Source organism: Crocodylus siamensis, chromosome 9 (assembly GCF_052110815.1).
Source record: "Crocodylus siamensis isolate JL-2025a chromosome 9, ASM5211081v1, whole genome shotgun sequence".
Classification (NCBI taxonomy): Eukaryota; Metazoa; Chordata; order Crocodylia; family Crocodylidae; genus Crocodylus; species Crocodylus siamensis.
The window spans coordinates 63,644,043-63,666,516 of record NC_143403.1 but is presented as its reverse complement, the minus strand read 5'-3'; the positions used below and the strand labels follow the sequence as shown (position 1 = coordinate 63,666,516).

Sequence of the window (22,474 nt, the reverse complement as noted above, 5' to 3'; positions counted from 1 at the left end):
CGTTTAATGTCAAGTAATTGATTCTTGCAGGAGAGAGAGTGTTTTTTGGTTTGGTTTTTAATTGGAGGCTTTATTTCCAGAGCATCTTGGTTTATATTTGTCTAGTAACAGGCACATCTCAATCTGTCTGCAGAAAATGTGCTTTCTCCCTAGATTTTTTTGTTTATACAGGCAGTCCTTAGGCTTACAACACAATTGGTTCCTGAAAACCGCATCTTAAGTAGAAACATTGCGACTCGAAACCAATTTTCTCATAAGAAACAATGTTATAAATGAGAGAGTGGTTCCTGAACCAAGGCCCGATTACCCTATTTTCACCAAAAATAACCCAGACTTTTGTACTCAATCAATTATAGATGAGTAATATAGTTACGTGAATGTATTTATATTGTAAGTAGCAATCATTGATTTGAAAGGACCTCTTTGAGGTGACTTTGCTGGACTTTTTGAAAGGCTCTTGGCTGGATTCTTCTCGGGAGTCTTGGCTGCAGGTTTTTCTGGAGTCTCGTCTGGGTTCTTAAAGAAAGGGTCCAAGGAAGTTTGGACAGATGTTCTCCAGAGAGATGGGCGACGCAGCGAACCTGTTCGCTGGCTTGGTGTCGCATTGGATCAAGCGTTGTACAAGTCGAAACTGACATCATAAAGTCGCATCGATTTATAAACGTTGTAAGTGTGAAGCGTTGTAACTCGAAACCTTGTAAGTCGAGGACTGCCTGTATGCCTGTTTTGGACAACTTAGCTTGATCACGATAACCTTTTTTCCTTCTCTTAAATGCATTTCAATCTGTGGGGAATGCCATGGGAATACGGACAACTCGGTTGATGGCGGTGGGAATTCTTATTTGTAGCCTATAAAAACAAAACGAAACAAAAAATTGGATCGTTCACATTCAAAACTTCGCTTGGCGTGCTGTTAGCTTACTTTGTGCCCAGCATACAAGTTGGACAGAACTGGTCAGCTTGCCTTCTTTTCCTCAGGTGACTGTACAAGTTGTTAATTTTTCAATTTGGCTGTCAACTGAAAAAATCAAAAGCCAAAAATGTTTGGCTAATTCAAGAGGGAAAGTTGTTGGTTGGTTGGTTGTTTTTTTTGTTTGTTTGTTTAAATTGGTTGAATTAAATTTTATTTGATTTAGGTGGAACACGTCCCATATTATGGCAGTTTTAAAAAATAACCACAAAAGGTGAGTGTCACAAGCCCAGGGAGGAAAAGGATCCTCTTTACTCACTAGTCGAATGAATTAGGATAGTAGTTCCCAACCTTTTTAGACCATGGACCAGCAAACTGTGGATTGGAAGTGACCGTGGACCGGCAAACTGCGGACCAGCTTGCTGCAGACTGTAAGCGAGCGGCGTATTGTGGGACTGGCTGCCAGCCTGCAGTACGCTGTTCACTTTTGGACTTCCAGTTTGGCAGCCAACCCTTTGTGGTCCGGGGTTTGGGAACCTCTGAATTGGATATTCACTTGAACTACAGGAGGCCAGCTTCAAATTCTTTGCACCCACATACCCACGGGGAATGTACCCTAAAGACCCTGATGATGTAAGGTAGGCAGAAGCGAGTCCTCTCCCCTTTTCTCCTGTTGTTGCTGTTTCACTTCGTATAAAATTCTTAAATAGCCATTGAACCAGGTTCTTTCTTTCTGAGGTTTTGGCACTAACCTGGAGCTCCTGCTTTTAAGGATCCTGCCCTGATCAATTCCAATTCCAGCATTACTGAGTGACATGGGTGGGATATCCACCACACCATCTCTTCCTCGTGAATCTTCCTGATCATTCCTTCCTCTTCTGCCCCCATATGAAGCTATTCTGTGAACTCAAAAAATCAGGAATAGTTTTGGTTCCTTTTTAAATAAATAAGCGATGCAAGAAAAAAAGCAGCTACGCATCATTCCCGCACCTGCCAGTATTGCAGTGCTTGGGTTATGCCCTCCTTCATGGTGATGTTTGATTCAACGGGCAAGCCCATCGTGCCTCTGTGAGATTCTTACAATCCCATACAAAATACTTCGAAGATCGTTGCAGTCTAGTCTGTGTTGCTGTCATTAGAGCAGCAGCACAGCAACTCTCCCAGGCCTTTCCTGTAGAGACACTTACATCAGCATAATGCAAGGACTGCCATTTACAGGTCAGATCATTGCTCCGTCTTGGTCCGTTTCCTGTTTCGGTGGAAGGTGCTCGTGATAAGTAGGGCTGGGGAAAGCAGGGAAGTAAAGGGCTAAGGTCAAGTCTCGATGCACACAGGCAGGATTGCAGCTTCCCGTGGACCATGTGCATTGGCTGCTCCAAAAGGGTAAGTATGCTGAACGGGATGGCGCTGGAGTCCTTGTCTCTATGGCTGTCGTGCTGGAGTACCTGATGGCTGAGAGGGGGGCAACATGGCCCAGGGACAGCAAGAAGACGTGCATCATCCCTCGGCACCTGCAGCTGGCCATTCCCAACGCCGAGGAGCAAAACGGCAATTGCCGCTTCGCCCAGCAGCTCGAAGGTGGGGTCCTGCCCAACATCCAGGCCGTGCTGCTGCTCAGGAAACCCAAGCGCCACGGGGCCAAGAGCAACTCAAAATGACTGGTGAAAAATGAGAGGTCTGAACTGCAAAAAGTATACCTGTGTCACGGGCAGAGCGTGGATGCTGAAAGGGAGAGCGACCAGGGTATAAGTGGGTTTGCTCCTGTCGCTTGCAGCCTCCCCTGTTGGAGGCCCTTACGGGAAAGCAAGAGGTGTTGGTTTAAGGTAACGTTGCGCCAGCAGCGCTCGGCCCAGCCGGAGAGCGGGGTCTCTGGGAGCACTAGATTGGTAAAAGGGAACGGGACTGTGTGCGACAGAGACTGGGACCGGCTGGAAGCGCGCGCGGTCGGCGCGGCCCACCCCGTCCCACCGGGCTCCCGGGTCTGCTCGGCCCCGTGGGAAGCCCCGCGCCCCGGGGGCTGCTTGCTGCAACCATGCGACCCTGGTTTATTACCCTTCTTCTCTTTACTTTGTTTTGCTATTTTTAATGACCTCTTGATTTTTATGCGTTTGTTTTATATTTGGCTTATTTCCTGTATGTTGCTTTCTAGCGCTTTCATTTTTTTTAATTGAACTATTATTTTTTTTCCTTTTCCCTTGATTTTTCTTTTGCGTGTTATTGTTCCTCTCTATGAGGTTTCGTTTTTCCTTTTCTGTATATTTATTTATTGTTTGTTTATGCGTTTTCTGTCATTTTGACATGAAACTCGAGCGTTAAGGCGCTGACCGCAGCACAGCGCGAGGGGAGCTTCCTCCCCGCCGCCGTCCACGGCCCCAGCGCCCCTAGCGGTAAAAGCGCAGGCGTCCGTAAACGCTCTGCAGTCTGTCCCAGCCGGGCACCCGTCCCCAGGACTCTCCATTCCCCCCTCCCGTCCCTCCCCGGTGCTGATCCACGCAAGTAGCCGCGCAGTGGTATCGCCCACCCGGCATTCTCCCCGCGGCAACCTGCAGTGGTCTCGTGGGGGCGTGGCCTCGGGGAGGGGGCGGGGCGAGGGCAGTGTTCTAGAGTCGCCGCCACGCGCCCCGCCCCCGCCGGGCTGTGGGGGCGGAGCCAGGCCTGAGGGGGCGGGGCCGGGGCTGGCGGCCCCAGGGCTGAGGGGGTCACTAGGGCCTGTGCTCTGGAGGCTGCAGGGCCCAGTATTGCCCCAGGGCAGGACGAGGGGCCAGTCGCCATCCCCTCCTTCCACGAGTGTCGCCTTCCTCCCCAGAGCCCAGCGCCGCAAGGGAACGAACCCCCCCCCAGTCTCAGTGGGGTTTTGCCCGTGTTCGGGAGTCCCGCGCCCACCTGTAGACGCGTGTCCTGAAGGGGCTCCTTTCCTAGCCTCCCGTGACCTGCTTCTCGTGCCGCCAACAGGTGACAAGTCTACGCGAGCGACCGTTGTCCAAGAGAAGTGTTCGGTGCTGTTTTCGGATGGGTTTGGCTACACCGGGGGGGAGAGCCGTGGCTCGTTCCCTCCGTGACGAGGTAAGCGTTGCCTTGCGTCACTTAAAAAGCCCACGTTGACTGGGTCGGACCGGTCGGCAGGTTCCCTGGGCTTGTCACGCGGGGGCTGACGGGGGCGGCGAGCTGGGTATGACCGAGGACGTTTCTGTTCCTCTCTCGCTTGCCGCCTCCAGCATTTTGGCCAACGCAAAGGAGCGGCGAAACCGTTTGTTTCTGGTGTGCGTCCTGAAAGAACAGCGATTGCGTGCGAGGGATGGCGATTTGGGGAAAGCTTTTAGAAATGCCTTTGGAAGTCATGAATATTAAGGAGAAACAGAGGGATCCTCCATATATAGATCTTCACATAGCCACAGGTATTATCCCACAAGTGCACGATCTGGTTCAAAGAGAAATCCTGCTTTGGGTTAGATTAGGAAACCTTGAAACACCTGGTGGACTCTTTAAAGCAGTTTGATACCATAGTGTTGTGGCTTGCTGTTGTAGCTGGGGCAAGGACTTTCTGAGCTGCGGGTATGTGATGCAAATATTATTGCCTCCTTCAGCCTCCGCTCCTCTAAAAACTCATGCCCAGGCACATGCATCGAAGGTCTGGGTGGCCCTCATGCATACGCTGTGATCCAGGAGGATTTACGGTTGCCACTAAGTGTAGGTGAAGGGACAGATCAGGACACCCATGATTAACACGGTGGGGGTGGACTCAGAGATCTTCCAAGGTACCTTCCAGCCCTAATGTCTATGAAATGTCTATGAAACACGGGTTTGCCTTCATCCTAGACTAACATTTTTCTTTCAGTCATTGCACTTGTTTTTAAAGAAGCAGCTTCAGGAAAGGGGAAATCCTTCTGAACCCTTCTTACAAAGCATCTCCTAACTTTGTGGATGTTTGTTGCTTCCTGGTGGTATAATGAGGTATTGCTACATGCACCTGCTGGGGAGATCTTCCTGCCTTTGACATAGCGTGAAACATTCTTGATTTTAGTTGTGCCACCACCAGTCAGCTTCAGATCTTGATTGCTCTGTGCCGGTTCTGGCAGCTGGCATACCTCAGTGTTTATGAATTTTCCTTCATTTCTCCAATGATTAGTTTCTCTACTTTTGAAATGGTATGGAATTCATCACATGGTAACAGAAAAGAAACAGACCTGACTGTCTTTGGCTAGTCATGTATAAAATAATGCTTGCTCATTTTTCTTTCTTCTTTCTTTCTCCTCGGCTTCCTGTGGAGATGGGTCTCAGCTTTGACGCAGAGCATTACCAGATCCAGTGGATGCTATGCTTGTTCCTTATATCACATTCGGGGCATCTAGCATTCTTGTATAATGGGAAGGAAATTAAGAAATCCTTCTGGCTTTGTTTCAAATTTAAACAGGTTCCTTGTGAAAAGCCAGAGGCGTTCATAATTGTGTGTGCCAGTATGATAGAAACCCAGTTGTAACAGTATATTGACACCAAACAAATATGCTTTATCTGGCTTCAGGTTTCAGTGTAAGAGCTGCTTAATCAGATATTCTAAATCAAGCAGTCTTGTTTTTTGTAGACACTTTTTAGAGAACTAACTTCCCTTTCCTTTTTCCCAAAACAGTCTTTCTGAGACAAAGATGCTTACTCCTTTAAGTTCAGCAGCTCTGTTACATGCAAGTTCAAGTTCCTTTATTTTAGCAGCAGTTTAATCAGATAATCTCCATTATTTCTGAACTGTGTCACCCCAGGATTTCTGTCCTTCACTGAATGTAGTATTATAGAAGTATCAGCTCTCTTACCAAGGTCTGTGTCTCACATTGATTCAAACAAAAAAATTGCCTTTAAAATCATACCGTTGGCCTTGATAACAGTTATAGTATGCCGCATTAGTGGGTTTGTCAAGGTTTTTGTGTGTGTGTGATTTATTTACATACTGCCTGCTCACTGTTTCCCTCCAAGGGTCATTTTAAGTGTGGCTGTTTTCATCCAGCGTGTTATATTGGTTTCAAACTGGATCATTCAGAGGATTTGTTCAGTTCACTACAATTCTGATCATGCCAATTACAGCAGTAAAGTAAGGAATGGAAAATGATTGCCCTGTGAAGAGCTGGCTGTCTTAACTTCCTTTGAAATCAGTGGAGATTTGAGGGTGTTTATCACATAATGAGGCTGAGCCACAGCTGGTATAGGGAGTGCTCTAATGAGCAAGACTTTCTACAGCAGGGCCACCATATTACAGTAAAATGACTAGTGTTGTTCTCGTGGGAATGTTTTCACAGTCCTAGTTTTTGTCTGCAAAAGTTCGCACCATCGGTATTAGCTACCGGAGAGAAGTTTGAAAATAAAAACTGACGGACCCAGTACGGCTGTTTAGAGCTTTATTGTAAACTTTTAATAATGCAAGTGACTGTGGCTAGTCTGGTTTTAGCTTTGTAATTAAAGATAATTGCTTAAATTATATATACTCTAATTGGAACATTACACCTAATACCAATTAATATAAGATAAACCCCCCTCTAGAGAAAATTCCTAGCAACTTAATGGGCGTTGCACATCCAAGCTTTGAGCTTCGGTTTTCTCCCCTCTGTGTCTCATTTGCTGTCTTTCTTAATTGATGTTGTTGCAGCAGAATCGTTCCTTTTTGATCATTTGATATTGTGTTACACAGGCTGGTTGCCTAGCTGTTGCCTCTTTCTTGCAACTGTATAAGGAGAAACTCAGCCTGCTTTCTGCCTAAAGAGCAGCATCAATCCTCTGCCCACTTGAATACACTGATTGCTTTGCAGGCTTTAGGTATGTAATTTGGTTTGCAGTGATGCCGATGTCCTGCAACAAACAAGCTGGTTCTCAAAAATGTGTTTTGTTTTTTTTTTCTTTTTGCTGGTTAAATATGGTGTTTTGACTCTTAAGATTATTTTGTCACATTTTTCTTGCTTTGCAGGTGGAATGTTGCCCATCCTTCAAACGGCGCGACTTGCTGAAAAGAAACAGAGCCAACAACAAACTGGAGAGACTGTGACGAGGTTACACTCTCCTTTACCTCAGCTCTGTGGGAGGTTGCAACCCCCTGAAGTTGCCACAGCAGCTCATGCAGTCACGCTACAGGTTTTGCAGCAACCCCCAGCACCCCAGGTGGAGAGTCTAGATGAACTGCAGATTTGTGCAGAGCCCCAGCCACAAAATGTACCTGTTTCTTCACGTAGTCAGGTTGTGACTTCCCTTAAACATCAGGTACAGCCAGTGGGCCGGGCTCAGAGGCAGCGAGCTCCAACGCAGCGTCAGGTATTCCAATTAGAAAAATCTTTTTATACAAGTATCTTGTATGAAATATTTTAGGACTTGTGGTATTTTGTGCTGTGCTTTGGGAAATGCCTGTAAGCTTTTCCCCTTACGCGTTCACCACGACTTGGTTATGTGTGTGTTTATGGGGAAGAGAAAATTCCAAGGAACAGGTGAGGTGTAAAAAAAATTAGTGTAGAGTCTTGGAGAAGACTGTCACATCCCTGTTGCTTTCTCTTTATTTTTGTGCAATAAATATCCCTTAATCTTCTTTTTTTCCTGTTTTGGCTTAATATCTGACCCAGGTGCTTTAAAACTTTTTTAAATCTCATTTTATTTGGTTTTACTGCACTGAGTTACATTTTTTCCTTAAGTGAATTTCTTCCATGTGAAAGGCTTTGGGCTGACAAAATCTTGCTGCCTGAAGCTGCCTTTTAAATAGGTACAAATGGGGCTTGGCACGCTAACTTTTAACTGTGTCCTAACAATGTGTTCCTTCCATGTTGGGGCAGACCCCATATACCTCTAGAGGTGAGGTCATTCATTTCTCGTGGTTATGTAGTCTTTGCTGTAACTGTGATTTCCAGGGAAGGAGCAAATTGGGGCCAATAATGGCAATAATGATTTTTCCTAATGGAATGCCTTGCAAACTGGATTTTAATTATAAACTTATGGTTAAAAATCTGTGCTTGGCCATATTTAGAGTGCTCTGTGGGAATCGTAGCTGTAGTCCAGTTTCTCTTAACCAAACGGGCAAATCTCTAGCAATAACAGAGCACAAGGAGAGGGCCGAAGTATTTGCCTTTTCCTTATTCAGAGAATCTTCATCAACTTAACTGATAAAAGTGTGTCCAGTTGATCTTTTCCTCCAGAGAGTAGAACCTGTTCCATATAAGAGCCTACAGAATGGTAGCTAGAGATGTAACTATACAGAATGTTATTTTGACTCTTGCTTGGTATTTATACATTAAGAAGGAAGAAATCCCAACTAGTGGCAGAAAGGTTTTTACATGTTTGATAAAATGCAGTAGATATGCCAGTCTGACCTCGGATGTAAACACTTGTGAAGTTAGTATCAATCCTTCATTTAGCAGGATAAGTTAGGTAGATCCTCATTCTGTAGCTTTCTGCTCCCATTGTCAATGTGAGTGCATATATCAAAGCTTATTCATAAAATTATTCCCTACACGATTGTCAAAGTAGCATAGGAGGCTCCCCCTGCTGTCCTTTCTAAGCCAGAAATCACTACTGATTAACTATTAGTGAAGATCTTCTCTGGTGGGGGTGGGTGGGCAGAATCCTCTCTTTTCATAGACGTTGGGCTGGAAGGGACCTCGGAAGATCATAGAGTCCAGCCCCCCGCCCAAAGGGCAGGAAGTCAGCAGGGGTCATAGGATCCCAGCATGATAGACATCCAAATGTCTCTTGAAGGTGTTTAAGGCAGGTGCCTGAACTACCTCCGGTGGTAGTCTATTCCAAACCTTGGGGGCTCGGACAGTAAAGAAGTTTTTCCTTCTGTCTAGCCTGAAACGGTCAGGGAGGAGTTTGTGACCAGTCAATCTTGTCATCCCTTGGGGCGCTCTGTGAACAAACGTTCTCCCAGATCCTGATGCGCACCCCTGATAAACTTACAGGTGGTCACCAGATCACCCCTGAGCCTGCATTTTTCCAGGCTGAAGAGTCCCATAGCTCACAGCCTCTCACTGTAAGCTCTGTAAGGTTTCACAGGAGGTCCTGCAGTTTTCAGCAGAAAGCAACTGCCCATTAGGAAGCAATATGGCACAAAGTATTGACGTGCCAAGGCGTTCCCCCAACACCTTACACAACTGGCTAAAAGTGATTTGCATCAAGCAGCACATTCATTTTCATTTATCTGTGCCAATCCAGAGTGAGGCGTTGCTTCCCAAAATTTAAAAGCACCAATAAACTGGATCTTCCAGCCAAAGTATTTCGATTCCTCAAACCTCCAGTTGCTCATTTCCAAACAATAAAACCATACAGCATGTAATGCCAACATCTCACCTTCCCCCCAACTTTCCTAAGTAACAGTGGAAAGAAAACATAGGCTGTTCTCTTTTAATTGCTTTCATCTTTTGAATGCGTGATATTTCCTTTTTTAAGTTATCAGGCAGCATCACCCTATCTTGAACTTCCTTGTATTTCTTGAGGTGTCAAATCACTGCTTCAATAAAGCTATTAGATGATTTTTGCTTTTAATATAGTGTAAGGTAAAATGCTTGGAACATGTCTGAGAACAGAGTGGTGCCTGGTTCTGTCACTTGTGTCAATGTCTGTGATTACTCTTTTGTGTTTATGTAGTGAGCGCTAAGTTTTGGTTTCTCTTGTTTTAAGGAAAACCAAATCCATCAATGCATAGCAGACCTCAGGAAGGTAGGTTTATGGTCCATGAGGCGCTTGCCTAAGCTTCAGGAAGCTTCAAGACCCAAATCACACCAGGATTACCTGCTGGAAGAAATGCAGTGGATGGCAACGGACTTTGCTCAAGAGAGAAGATGGAAAGTGGCAACTGCCAGGAAGGTAATGTGGGTGTTTTTGTTTCAAATGCAGTGTTGGAGATCAGGCAGTGTTCTCATGGGTGGAGCCAGGGCACTGAAAGTCAGAATTCAGGAGGCCTGTTTTTTGGCTAGGCCACTGTCTGTGTGACATTGGGTAGTTTTCTTAACTTCCCTCCCATTCACTCATCTCTAAGAGGGTTATTAAGAGTTACTGTGAAATAGTTTCAAAACACTACATAAAATGCTTCCTTTGTACTTTCACAGAACCCTGTAATTCTGCGCGTTGCCTTCTGTTTTCAGTATAGGAATTTAGTTCTTCCCATACTCAACTAGCATCAGTGCAGATAGATAGATTGGAGCAGTTGATTTTTCTAGTGTTGTGCAATGTAAGTAAAATGAATGTAGGTTAGAATATAACTCTCTTATCTTTCGTCTCTCTCTTGAAATGGTCTAAAGACACCTCAGCTGTGGGATATTAAGTGAGCAGGCACTGATGGGACAGTCTGGCATTTTCCAAGGGACTAGTCAAAAGATGCCAATACTTTCCACATCTCTGACACTTGTTAGGAGTTTTAACCTGCTGTGAGACTAATATGCTTTGTTTAAAATACCAATGTAAGCCTGGTATGAACGATTATGATTTTGGTGATTATGTAAGCCTGGGCTCTCGTCTACCCATTGTAACAAGTAGAATGAATAGGTATAATGTAGAGTGAGAAGCTGAAATGAAACACCCCTAATACTTTTATACAGCTGGTCAGAAGTGTGACTCAGTACCACGAAGATAAGAAACTCTGGAGTGAGAGAGGCAAGAAAGAGCAACAGAATCGGTTGAGGTGCATTGCTGCTTCCGTTGCCAGAGAAATTGAGCATTTCTGGTTCAGTATTAAACAGGTACATGTATTGTGACACCATACAGTTGTCTAAATTCTTAGAGGGGCATAATAATGGTATTGAAAAAAAATTGGGCCATATCATTGGCTGCATAGCAGTTATTTTGTTCTGTGCTGTAAGAGTAATATAGCTACAAACCCAGTATTTTTGAGTTCCTCGCTGCCTTAGACCAACATGGCTACAACCTATATCACTGATTTCAAAGCATTTTAAGGTTCTTTCAAGTACGAATTTTAAAGCAGCCAGTAAAAACTGGCTGTGATTTAGGGGGGTAAGCCAGCATGTGAAGGATGCCTGTCCTTGCTGAAAAATATAGACTAATTCATATGTTTCTTTAGGGGTAAAGGCAGTTAACCTCATTTGTGTTCTGTTGTCCTCCTCTTCCCTCTGCTTTCTTCTATACTGTTTTTTTTTAGGTGGTAGAATTAAAACTGCAAGTGGAGTTAGAAGAGAGAAGGAAGAATTCACTAAGAGGTAACTGGTCCCCAGGGTGAGAAGTCAGATGGAAGCAGTGAAAGTCCATCAAAACACAATTTTAACAAAAGTGGCTTACTCCATGGTTTTGTATAAGTGACTTCTCTCTCTCCCATGTGGATGAAGCTAGCTTTTACTTTTAAGTAGCTGAAGCTCTTTCCGAGATGACCGAATGCCTACCTTCCTGTTGTGAACCTCTTGCTCCTGTGCAGAGTTTAATTTGGTACCTCTTAGCAAGACCCAACATAGTTGGGTCTATACCAGGGGTGAGCAAAATGCGGCCTGTGGGCCAGATGCGGCCCACCAGGCCATTCTATCCGGCCTGCAGGGCCCCTAAAAAATTTAGAAAATTAATATTTGGCTACCCTTGGCTGCCTGTCATGTGGCCCTCGATGGCTTGCCAAAACTCAGTAAGTGGCCCTCCGCCCAAAATAATTGCCCGCCCCTGGTCTATACTCACATTCCAGTGGAGTTGCATGTGATGTCAGAGAGAATTCAGTCCTCTTATATAACATTGAACACAAATGAGACCCTCGCTGACTTTCATTTACTACAGTTCTTAATACTGTATATGACTTTTCCCTTGGGTTGTGAAAACAAATGACAATGGCAAAATATATTAAAGATGTTTCATAAGATGTGCTTTTTTGGGTCGGTATTAGAAATGTGACATTTAACTGTAATCTATCAATTTTCAGGTCTTAATAGAAGAATTAAGGTATGTAGTGGTAAATCAGAAAATTAATAAGTCTGCTTTTCGGTTGTGGTAATGTTACAGTTCTGAAAGAAATTGTAATGATGTACAGTCAAAGGTTGGAACCTTCCTACAAGCTGTTATTTTTTTAATATATTTTTTGTTTTCATTTAAAAATGAGACATGCATGTTTTTAATCTTGGTTTTCCCCCTCTTCCAAGTTCATTGTTGGAAAACAAATCTGGCCTTTCTGAAAGCACGCTTAGGTTTTGGCCCTAAAAAGACATTAGCAGAGTTCAGTGTATGGCCTTACTGTTCTGTTGTAGTCAGTGAGGCTTCAGGTGGGTGAAGAAACCCATGTTGGTACGTGTATTTGTAAAACTGGGGCCCTGTAACGTATTTTAACTAAGGGTTTGTGTGATTATGTAAAGTTAGTTTTGGAAACTGAGAAATAATCTTATGAAACTACAACTGCTAGTGATGGTATTTTTTTATCTTTCATTTTGAAGTATGGGCTTTATAACGTGAATAAATATTTTATTATTTAGGATCCAGCAATACCTGGGAGAAAAGGAGAAGCAGTCACCTTGCTTACTGATCACAAAGGTCTGTGTTGTGTTTTTTAATTTACTTCAGTTATACATGTTGGATTTCTTGTTTATACCATCTTATGACCTGCTATTTAATTATCGTACCTTTTTTATATCCATATAATTTCTGTTTAAAAGGTAAATTGTTCCAAATTTAGTGCTATCTCTTTTTTTTAAAATGGCACGTGCAGACCTTAATTATTAATTAGCTTAGCTGTGTTCTTAACTTTAAAAAGTTTTTAAAAGGAAACAGCATAGAGTATAGCAATCAAGAATAAAAATCTTCTGCTATGGTGTCCTTGTAACATGCAAAGAAACTGAACTTTAATTTCACAGAAAGTAAATAGAGCTAACCTTTGATTTCAGTACTAGGTGTTGCACATTATATTTCTCAATCTTGTCTATTTTTGGAGGCTGCTGTTCCTTGCACAGCTGTCAGTAAAGGTCAGATTCTGTAAATGACGGTTACACGTATTCAGTGAATACATGGTTGGCCTGCTGCAGAAAAGTTGTAGGCATGGCAAGAACTTGCTAGCCTTCTTGCTTGATATTGCTTATGCTTAATTTAGAGGAAGATCACGAGAACGCTGAAGTGCAAAACGTGGCTTGTCAAGCTGAACTGACCTATTTAGCCAAAAGAGGTGGGCAGATTTAATTGAAAACACACGCATACACTAAACATTGGTATCAAGACACATTTCCACAATGGGTATCTTTTGAAAAGTGTGTCTTTAAACTGTTGTTTGTCTCCGGGCATTGTATTTGACTTGGAGAGATATCAAATTTAATTGTTACATGCAACAGATCTTAATATTTATGTTTGTCCTAGTCCAGAGTTCTTGTTTTCACCCTTAATGAAGATGGACAAAATAGCATTTTCTTAAATGCTTAGCTATGGACTGTGACAAATTGGTTGTTGAAACACGAATTACAGCTACAGACCATCTTATGATTTTACTTCTTTGTGTAGAAATGGAAGAATCTGTGAGTGGCAGGAAAAGCACTGGAGAGGAAGTGGTGCTCATAGACTCTTTCCTTGGCATCGATCAGTGTAAAGGTGCCATAAAGAAATGCATGAGAGATGTAGCAGAGTTTGCTGCTGCTGCTGCTGCTGCTGCTGCTGCTGCAGAAGTGCTGTTATCTAAAGGCAGTGCTCAAATCGCAACAGCAGTCAAATGTTGTGCTCCGTCCCGACAGCATGGGACACTCCGAGATTATCAGAAGCTTGGGCTGGACTGGTTAGTGAAGCTATATGAGAAGAATCTTAATGGTGTTCTTGCAGATGAGGCTGGCCTTGGCAAAACTATACAGGTTGCTGCCTTATTTGCACACCTGGCTTGTAGTGAAGGTAGGACATGATGCTGCTTTTTTACCTGGAAATCTGTATTCCTCATACTTTACTTGGCAATGTTATTTATTTTTATTTTAAATAATCAGGAAAACTTACCTAAAATCAAGTCTCTTTATATCAGTGGTGGGCAAAATACAGCCCCCCAAGCTGAATGTGGCCTGCAGAGGGACTTTGTCCGGCCTGTGGCCAGTCCCTCGGTCCTGCCTGTCTCGGGTGCTATCTGGCCCATGGCAGTCTTGCCACTCCTCGGTGCACAGCAAGGCTGGGGCAGCTCTGCAGTTGGACTGCATTTCTAAGCAGCCCGGATGGCGGTGGCTTCTTCCAGCGACCACTGCCACTGGCCCCAGCCCTGTGGTACTGGTGGGGACTTGTGTGCACAGCCCTGGCCTGGGCTCAGCCTGCTCTGTGCCTGCTTTGGACCCTTTCTGACTGGAGTAAACCAGCTCTGGGTCAGCTGGGACTTGCACACAGAGTCCCCACCACAGTCTGCCCCCACTGCCTGCCCACAATGATGTCAGTGGAGTAGAGGTGGCAGTGCAGAGGAGCCACAGAGCAGCCTGGGGTGGGGGCACTGGGTGGCTGCAGACAGATGGGCCCAGCAGCAGCAATGAGGTGGCTGCTTTTCTCCTGTGCCCAATAACAGCTTCTCCCTGACTGCCATCACCGCTCATTGTGGGCAGCCCAGTCTGGCACAGGTGTAGGGCGGGCCAGAGACAGGGCTGTGTGCACAGGTCCCAGCTGGTCTGCTCTGACTGGGGTGAGTTCAGAGCAGGTTTGGGCCAAGGCTGGGGCCCAGGCTGTGCGCTCAGCTGCTGCTGGGCTCTAGTGGCAGTGGTGGGGAGGAACTGTAGAGAGTGGGCTCTGAGCTTTTTGCGGAGGGCAGGGAGTGGGGCACTGACCAGCCTGCACCAGCTCCCCAGAACTGCCTATGTGGCCCACGGGCCCAAATAATTGCTCATCCCTAATTTGTCTGGACATCCTTGGCCTTTAAGCTCTATCTTCAAGTTGCATCTCTTTTACAGGCTCCTGATATAAGTAGCACTTTTCTCAACAGTTGTTGTTTACCTCCATAGGTAACTGGGGTCCGCATCTTGTTGTGGCCCAGAACTGTAACGTGTTGAAATGGAAAAATGAACTGGAACGCTGGTGCCCTGAATTGAAGGTTCTTCTATATTTTGCTAGGCAAAGAGAATTTGCAGAAAAAAGACAGGTACTGAAAGAAACTCATTTGTGAAATGCATAGCATGGCGTAAAGGCAAAATAAGCAGTGTGTTATGATTAGCAAACAGTGTCTGTGATGGTGTTTGCCTGGTCGTGATTTATCTTGAGATTTTCCCCCCCAAAATAGCTGTGAAATCGTAAACTTACTTTTCAACTTCATTCTCAGGGCACTGTTTAACCATACTAAGGTAGGCAGCAGCTCCAGTTAAGAACGTTCAGACAAGACTGTCTCCCTTCTACATTTTTTGTTTTTTGATTATACAGGTAAACTCCTTTAAAAGAAAGTTGGGTTTTTTTGAGTGAGAATGGGCACTAGTGCTGTCTTGCTTTTGGTGATCAGTGTGAGCTACTTCCCAGAATTCAGCTGATGATAATCTGCTTTGTTTTTCTGGGCCTGAATTTCTTGGGTGCGTCCAGACGAGCGCACATGTGTCCCCCGGGGACAAATAGCAGCGGCATGTAATTGTGCCACTGCTACTTGTCCCTGAGAATGCTTGTGCGTGCATGCTCTGGTGTGCATAGCAAGTTACCCTGGGTGAGGTAGGGGAGACTGGGGCCAGCACCTTGCTGGCCTTAGCAGCCTTACCTGCCATCCTGGGGGCTTCCTGGAGCTTCAGCGGTAGTGATCCAGCATGCAGCACCTGGCCAGCGATCAAAGTGTGGCTCTGGCCAGCCAGGCTCCAGTTTCAGGTGGTGCATGCAGCTGCTATGTACTACTCCCTGCTCTTTTCAGGCGCAGGTTTCTTTGACAGCAGGGACAGTGATTTGATTTGTTGATTAGGATCACTGTCCCCGACTTCAATTTATCTGAGTCTGAAGATTTGATGCTGATTTGGAGAATCAGTGATTCAGACAGACACAGCTTTAAATGTTTTTTCTACATACCTTAAGGTAGCAGGCACAGCTCATGATCACTGTGATGGTGGGGCACATGGAGCATCCCACAAGAGCACTTGGCAGCAGACCCAGAAGTGCTTCTGGTCCACTTCCGGGTCTGCTGCCGAGCACACTGGGGACGCTCCATCTGCCCCAGCATCGCAGCACTCATGAACCACCTGGTACCTTGAGGTGTGTAGAAAAAACATTTAAAGCTGTGTCTAAGTCCGAATTGCCGAATCTTTCCAAATCAATTTGGAGGGTTCCGATTTGATTCAGGGAAATTAAAGGGTCCTTTGGTTCAATTCAGCCACGGAATTGGGCCAAACCTCCACCAAATCGAATCAGTGACCAAAGCTTTGCACAGCCCTAATATTTATCCGGCTTCTGAGGTCTTTCTCGATGGCCGACGTTAAAGCTTCTGATGGTTAAAGAGTGTGTATGCTTTGACTCTTGTTGCATTTTAAAAATAGTAGTCTGCATTTATCAGGTTATAGTTATCATGTGTTATAGTATGTTCCAGTTGGTTGGCCACATTCAACAAGTAAATAAAGTTGTATTAACTGATTAACAGTATTGCTATTCAAACAGACTGAACATTTCTTTACACTTTAGAATGTAAAACTTTGAAAAAGTTCATAAAAAAGTGTGAAATAATAGATGTTAATCCCAGTAGGAAATGTACCTGCTAGTTTTTAATTAAAAATATATAAACATTAAATATTTTACGATGGGCTTGTTCGTGTTGCAGGAATGGATGAAACTCAGCAATTTTAATATATGTATTACTTCCTACAAGCAACTGTTCAAAAGTTACCAGGTCTTCACGAAAATGCAGTGGAAGTACCTAGTCATAGATGAGAGGCAGAAAATTAAAAATTTGTCTGAGAAACACTGGGAGGCACTCTGCAGGCTCCAAAGGTCTGGATCATTAATTCAGTATTTTTTCTTGTATAGTATTATCTATTTTTTGTTCAGAAAATAATTTGATTGTTGTATAATTTAAGGTGAAAGTCTTATTTAAATTGTGAAGTGACTTCATCCTGTATCTGTCTTTCTCTCTCTTCACAGCCAGCATCGCTTACTCTTGATAGAACCCCCCCTTCCTACCTCCTTGATAGAACTGTGGACCCTGGTACGTTTTTTGATTCCTGGAATTTCCAGACCTTGCATGGATTTTGTGACAAATGCAGCTAAAAAGGAGAATGAAGATTACTATCAGAAAATGGCTTTGAGACTGCATAGAGTATGTCCATTTTAAAGATCCTCTTTCAATCTGAATATCTGTTGCAATGGGTACATACCAGTTAAGTATTACTTGATTTCAATTTCTTTTTAGATAACTCAACCATTTATTTTTCAAAGAACCAAAAGACAAGTGGAAAAACAATTGACAAAGAAATATGATCATGTGCTGAAGTGTTATTTTTCTCACCGGCAGAAAGCTATGTATAAAGATGTTCTGTTTCAACCAAGGTAAACACAATTAATGCATGGATCTTATTGCTGCTTTTGTTCAAGTTAGGCAATATTGGTCTTGCAGGAAGAGGACTTGAAACAGGAATATTTTTTTTAAGTGAATAGTTGGTCATAAAACTTTTGACTAAAGATCAGGCATACGTAGAATATGTTGGATGATAGATTAGTCTTCCTAAATGAAATGGTGTGATGACTAAATACCATCACTTCTGTCATTCATGTGTTCCCAAATGAGCATGACAAATCTGCTAGAAATTTTTTTTAACAGGGAATGAGTTTAAATGAGTATGTAATACTTATGCCAAACTTTCAATCTGGCATATACAAATATGCATGCGTTCTCTCAGCTGTGTTCAGATTCAGTTCTTAAGTTTAAGTAATTGAAGTCCTATGCTGGTTGTTAGCAAACCTTTCTTAAATGATTTTATTATGTTTAATTTTAATGACACTTTCAAATTGGAATGTGTAGTCTCTCTGTTAAAAAAGGCCTTAATTTTACAAGTACCTTGCACATTCATAGATATTTCTCACACTGATAGTTACTTTTCAAGTAGCCTCAGAGACTTAGAAACAGAAAGTTGCATTAATACCTGGCGGCCTGCGTGATCAGGGTTTCAGCACTTTTAAGTTCCACTGGCTTTCCAGTGACCTGAATGCAACTGTAGAAAACTTGTGTTCAATAAAGCAGTTGAGTAGCTTTATCAATAAATTGATTACGTATTAACAAACTATTATGATTTTTTGTTAATGCTTTTGTGATCCACAAAAGGGTTTACAGAGCTAGAAAGACTATGTAGGCTAGGCTACCAGAAATGAAGTTTTGTATTGAGTTGATTTAAGTTTACTTCTATTTAATAAACAGAACTCAAGAAGCTCTCAGGAGCGGGCATTTCGTCAGTGTCCTTCATGTTCTGATGCAGCTCCAAAAGATTTGTAATCACCCTGATCTGATAAATCCCAGGCTTTCCAGCTCCTCCTACGTACTGGAGCCACTAGAGTATACAATTCCTTCATTGGTACTGAATGCCCTGGAATGGGATCTTTGGAAGGTTAGTGGAAAAATGAAATCCTTTTGTGCTTGTGGAACACTTAGGTTATGAAAAACAAATATTCTGGCTATAGTGGGGGAGTATAATTGAAAGGAGTGGCATTTGCTGCTTGCAGTTCGGTCTTCTAGTGCACACAGTGAATTGCTTTTCCCTTCTAGGTATGATTGCTTAGATTTATCAATGGTAAGCTGTGCTTGAGCAGTGAGCAGTTATCAGCACTGTCTGGTGTTTGCCACATTTAGATGCCAGTTAATCTATGAATGTTTCTTCAACTACATCAGACTCTTGGGCCAGATGATTTGGGCAAACTGGAAGCCACACTCCACGTATTTAAGTCATAGGACTTTAATTTCTCATGGTTTCATCAGCAGCCTTTGTTGTGAAAGCAATGTAGGAAAAACATGACAAACTGCGTTGAGTGATGCAAAAATCAAAGTGTTAGGCTTGAGGGGAAACTGGGGGAAAGCCAGGAGCTTGTGAAAGCAGTGGGATAAAGGAGATAAAAAGGCAGGGGAAGCAAGACTAGGACTCAGTGCTGGGAAGGCAGGAAACGGACTGGAGAAGAAACCCCTACATTGCATTCAAATTGAGGCTGCTGTCCTATCTTCTCATCTCCTACACACCACCCAGCATTTGCCTTGGCTTTGCTTACCAGAATTTCCTAAACAATTATAGCTGCTTCATGTGAAATCATATGGATTCTGTGCTGGTTTCCTACTGGCTTAAGTTGTTTTATACAAGACAAAAAAACCCTTTACTTCTGAGTAAGCTTTTAAAACTGTCTGACTTTTTTTTTTTTCTCTTTATATTTGTTGTTTTAAATTAAAATTAGCACACAGACATGTCTCTCTTTGATCTGATTGGGATGGAAGACAAAATGACACGCTATGCGGCACAAAGACTGCCAAACCAAAAAGTGACCAGAAAGCTCATTGAGGAGATCAGCAGTATCCCTCCTACTCCACCCAGACCCAACCCAGTAAAGCTCAGACCGAGCAAGTATGCACAGTTTGAAAATAATTCTAAACTACCAAAAATAAAGGGAATAATATTTGTAGGACAAAGGAGATATTCAGACCTCTCTGATTTTTCTTTTTCTTGCTGTTGGACTTAGAGCTGCTTAAAGTTATGTGCCAGTCACCTAAAGAGAAGGAAGCTGCCTTAGTAGATAAGAGGCCAGTTGAGGTATTCAGAAGGACTGCACTTTTAAGCCATGTCAGAAGACAGCAGTCTTAGTCTCTCGTTTTGGGAGAGGTGGATTGTGGGTTGTGATAACAGTCAGCTGTTATCTGCCACAATTTTCTCCCTACGGAGCTTCTTGCTAAAACAGACTGACTGATCAGCTCCTTGAAAAAATAAGCAGGAAAGGAGGCACTTTGTAAACAGCCAGCTTTTGTTTTGTTTAAAAAAACCCAAAACTTGAGGGTCTCCCTCTGCAACCAAGTTAAAAGGGACCAGTTTGCAGAATTTTAGAGCTGTGTTACAGAATTGCATCCGAACAAAGGTTATAAGTAACGTAAGTTAATTCGTAAATAATAATGACTTGGTTGACAGATGCTGAGAATGACTGTTACTATTTGTGATAGCCTCAAATGCTTGTAAATAACTCACTGTAACACAAAAAAGAGGAAGTGTGTCCTGTTCTCCTTGTATTAGAGAATATTGCTAGGCATCTGTGTGACACCTGAAGGAAACTCAACACTGGAGGAGGTGGCTAAAACACATACACACAGGCAGGAAGATGCTAGAGCTCATTAATCGATATGCTGCTGTGTGGTTTTATTTTTTGAAGAAAAGCATATGCTAAAGAAGTTAGTTTGAAGTCAGCTTTTACATTGTCAGTGGGCTTCATGCTAGGTTGGGCCTGAATGATCTGTAGGCACTTGAGGGTCATGTTCTTTGGGTCCCTTTGCTGCAGCCAGCCTCAACTGTTATAATTTGCTCCCTAAAGCACCCCTGGTGGTAGGAGTTGCAGGATATGCCAGTGGAGGTGGGACCATGATCCTGCTTCCCTCCCCCCCAGCCTGTGCCAGCCCCTAGCATTGACTGTATGCTTGCAAGTATGCTGAATCCTTTGAACTGATGTGCTAGAAAGTATCTCTGCTGAATGCTGGGAAACTCTGGGAGGAAGAGTCAGATTTGTTCTTGCTGTGCTCTCTGCAGCTGTATGACTCCTCCAGACTCAGTTATTGGGTCTTAAACTTGACTCACTTATTTGGACAAGAGTTTTCTGGCTAAATCTAATATGACTTCTATATATTTGTATAATGTCTAGGTTATTTCAGCCGGTGCTGTATGGACAGATACCAGAGGGCAGAACTCTACATTTCCCTACTCTCCAGGTATACCACACAGCAAATACGACAATGGCTACGGCAGCTCATTGTGGTAAAGTACAAAGAAGACTGCTTCTTGCTGCTTTTCCAGAAGATTGCAGTAGGAAAGGTTCGATCCATGTGCTGAAAGATTGTTTTTCCTTTCCAAAGCTTTTTCAGTTGTACTTGGAGTTTTTGGGGGTATCATGACTATGTACCATGTAGATGTTTGTATCCTTTTACTCATATAAAGGAGGTCCCTTGTTGAGACCCTCAAACCTGGGTCCTGTTACAACATCAAAATAGAAAATTATTTTTTCTTCATTATGAATATGGCTGTGCAAATTTCCCAATGTTATGGACTACCTTTAATTTATCATAGATTTTTCAATTTGGTGAAAGCCATTTCATGAAACTGACCTGCCATTTTTTGTTCTCTCTTGTATACAAAACTTCATTTCCTTTTGATCTATGATACTTAGATTTAGGCATTCCAGCTCACAAGACTTTTTCTCTATAAGGCACCCACTAGAGTTGGGGGAAATATTATTGGATGCAGCCTTTGGAAATCTTGACCTGTTCTGAGCTCCTGAAATATGTAGGCATAGACTGTTCAGTCATTCCAGTGCCCCTGCTTGCTGCACATGTCTTAAATTCCTTATGAGCTAATGGTTAGCCTGCAAATGATATCAGTTTACGCATGACTACATAAATAGAAAATAATTTGTAAAAAAAAAAATAAAAAATAAAAAATCTCAATTCATTTGATAGATGATTATACAGGTGAGTAATTAACATTTCATTTTCAGGCTAGTTTAATTGGCAGACAAGCTGATGGGGTCGGGGGGGAAACCCTATTATCACCTGATAGGGAAATACCTATATTGGCTTAGAAATCCAGATTTACTGGGCCAAATTTTTTAAAGCGCTAGGCATTCTGTGAAGTTATTAAAAATTCATGTAGACATGGGTGCAAATGCTGCTTAAATGCAGATGTGGGAAGTGTCCTCAGACTGTTAGTTTCCTGCTAATCCCAACCATCAGTTACTTTGAAGGAGAGGGCCCTTCAGATGGGGCTTTTTATTCCAAGAAGAATATTAGAAATCAAATGAGTCAATTGACTTGGAGCTTGTGGGGGGAGGAGGAAATACTTGACTGCTGAAGGAGCTATTCTTGGTATTGGAACAGAGAGTACAATTTACAGTAGCTTGCAGCCTGCAGACCAAATGTGGACCATGCCAGCCCTTGGAGATACAGCACATGCCTATTTGTATATGTAAAGATCTGAATGCAAATGCTCCATTTTAAATTCTGTACACCTTTTTTTTTTTTTTTTTGTCCTGTTATAGGTGGTAGGGTGGAAAAACTAGGTTGGTCATTCCCCGTAACTGGAGCACAAGACAAAAATGCTCAACCAGAGATGCCTGTAACATTACATTTTAAAGGGAAAACATTTACTTTGTCTTATAGTCAACTCTGCCAGCTTACTGGAGGACAACCTTTGCAGCTTGAAGGTATTGTCTTGTTCAGCTTCCAATGGCTGTTTTGTCTAAATCCTTTAGAGCAAAGCATCTGATCGTTGAAAGCTCTGGTCTTAAATGGTAAAGTTTTGGTAGGGGTAGAGAATGTATCTTTCCTCTCAGTTCTTTCTTCTCACAATTCTTTCCATTTAGGCTGAGTTAAAGGGGGATAAGCTAACTTAAAATGCATGGTATGGATGGGGTTGCAGTCACATTGTTCACTTAGTTTGCAAGTCTGGATATCATGTATGGTTCTAAGATACTGTTCAATTTTTTATTAAAGGTTTTTATTGGCAGTAGTTC

General features: G+C 43.1%; 1 protein-coding gene and 1 long non-coding RNA gene across 15 annotated transcripts in view; one reads left to right on the top strand and one right to left on the bottom strand.

Moving 5' to 3' along the window:
* Positions 1-39: 39 nt before the first annotated feature.
* LOC149857769 (uncharacterized) lies at positions 40-3,483 on the bottom strand. 2 transcript variants are annotated; one of them, XR_016444217.1, is made up of 4 exons: positions 3,432-3,483; positions 2,098-2,193; positions 1,663-1,816; positions 40-849 (listed from the first exon to the last, which is right to left on the bottom strand). It is a non-coding gene; the product is annotated as an uncharacterized LOC149857769 (long non-coding RNA). The 2 variants fall into 2 exon arrangements; XR_016444216.1 differs by having other exon boundaries at positions 1,663-1,809.
* LOC149857767 (E1A-binding protein p400-like) overlaps positions 3,358-22,474 on the top strand; it is a 38,741-nt gene continuing 19,624 nt past the window's right edge. For 2 of the 13 annotated variants that reach the window (XM_090063044.1, XM_090063045.1), the window contains exons 1-18: positions 3,620-3,973; positions 4,126-4,305; positions 6,855-7,195; positions 9,545-9,730; positions 10,462-10,602; positions 11,019-11,076; positions 11,775-11,794; positions 12,319-12,376; positions 12,930-13,001; positions 13,331-13,708; positions 14,785-14,921; positions 16,560-16,729; positions 16,880-17,054; positions 17,148-17,284; positions 18,150-18,336; positions 19,169-19,335; positions 20,612-20,781; positions 22,001-22,165. In XM_090063044.1, the coding sequence (XP_089919170.1) occupies positions 4,206-4,305; positions 6,855-7,195; positions 9,545-9,730; positions 10,462-10,602; positions 11,019-11,076; positions 11,775-11,794; positions 12,319-12,376; positions 12,930-13,001; positions 13,331-13,708; positions 14,785-14,921; positions 16,560-16,729; positions 16,880-17,054; positions 17,148-17,284; positions 18,150-18,336; positions 19,169-19,335; positions 20,612-20,781; positions 22,001-22,165 (2,662 nt within the window). In that variant the 5' untranslated portion in view covers positions 3,620-3,973; positions 4,126-4,205. Of the gene's footprint in view, positions 3,421-3,613; positions 3,974-4,125; positions 4,306-6,581; positions 6,707-6,854; positions 7,196-9,544; positions 9,731-10,461; positions 10,603-11,018; positions 11,077-11,774; positions 11,795-12,318; positions 12,377-12,929; positions 13,002-13,330; positions 13,709-14,784; positions 14,922-16,559; positions 16,730-16,879; positions 17,055-17,147; positions 17,285-18,149; positions 18,337-19,168; positions 19,336-20,611; positions 20,782-22,000; positions 22,166-22,474 lie in introns of those variants that run through there. The other 11 variants (XM_090063042.1, XM_090063046.1, XM_090063043.1 and 8 more) reach the window with 10 other exon arrangements.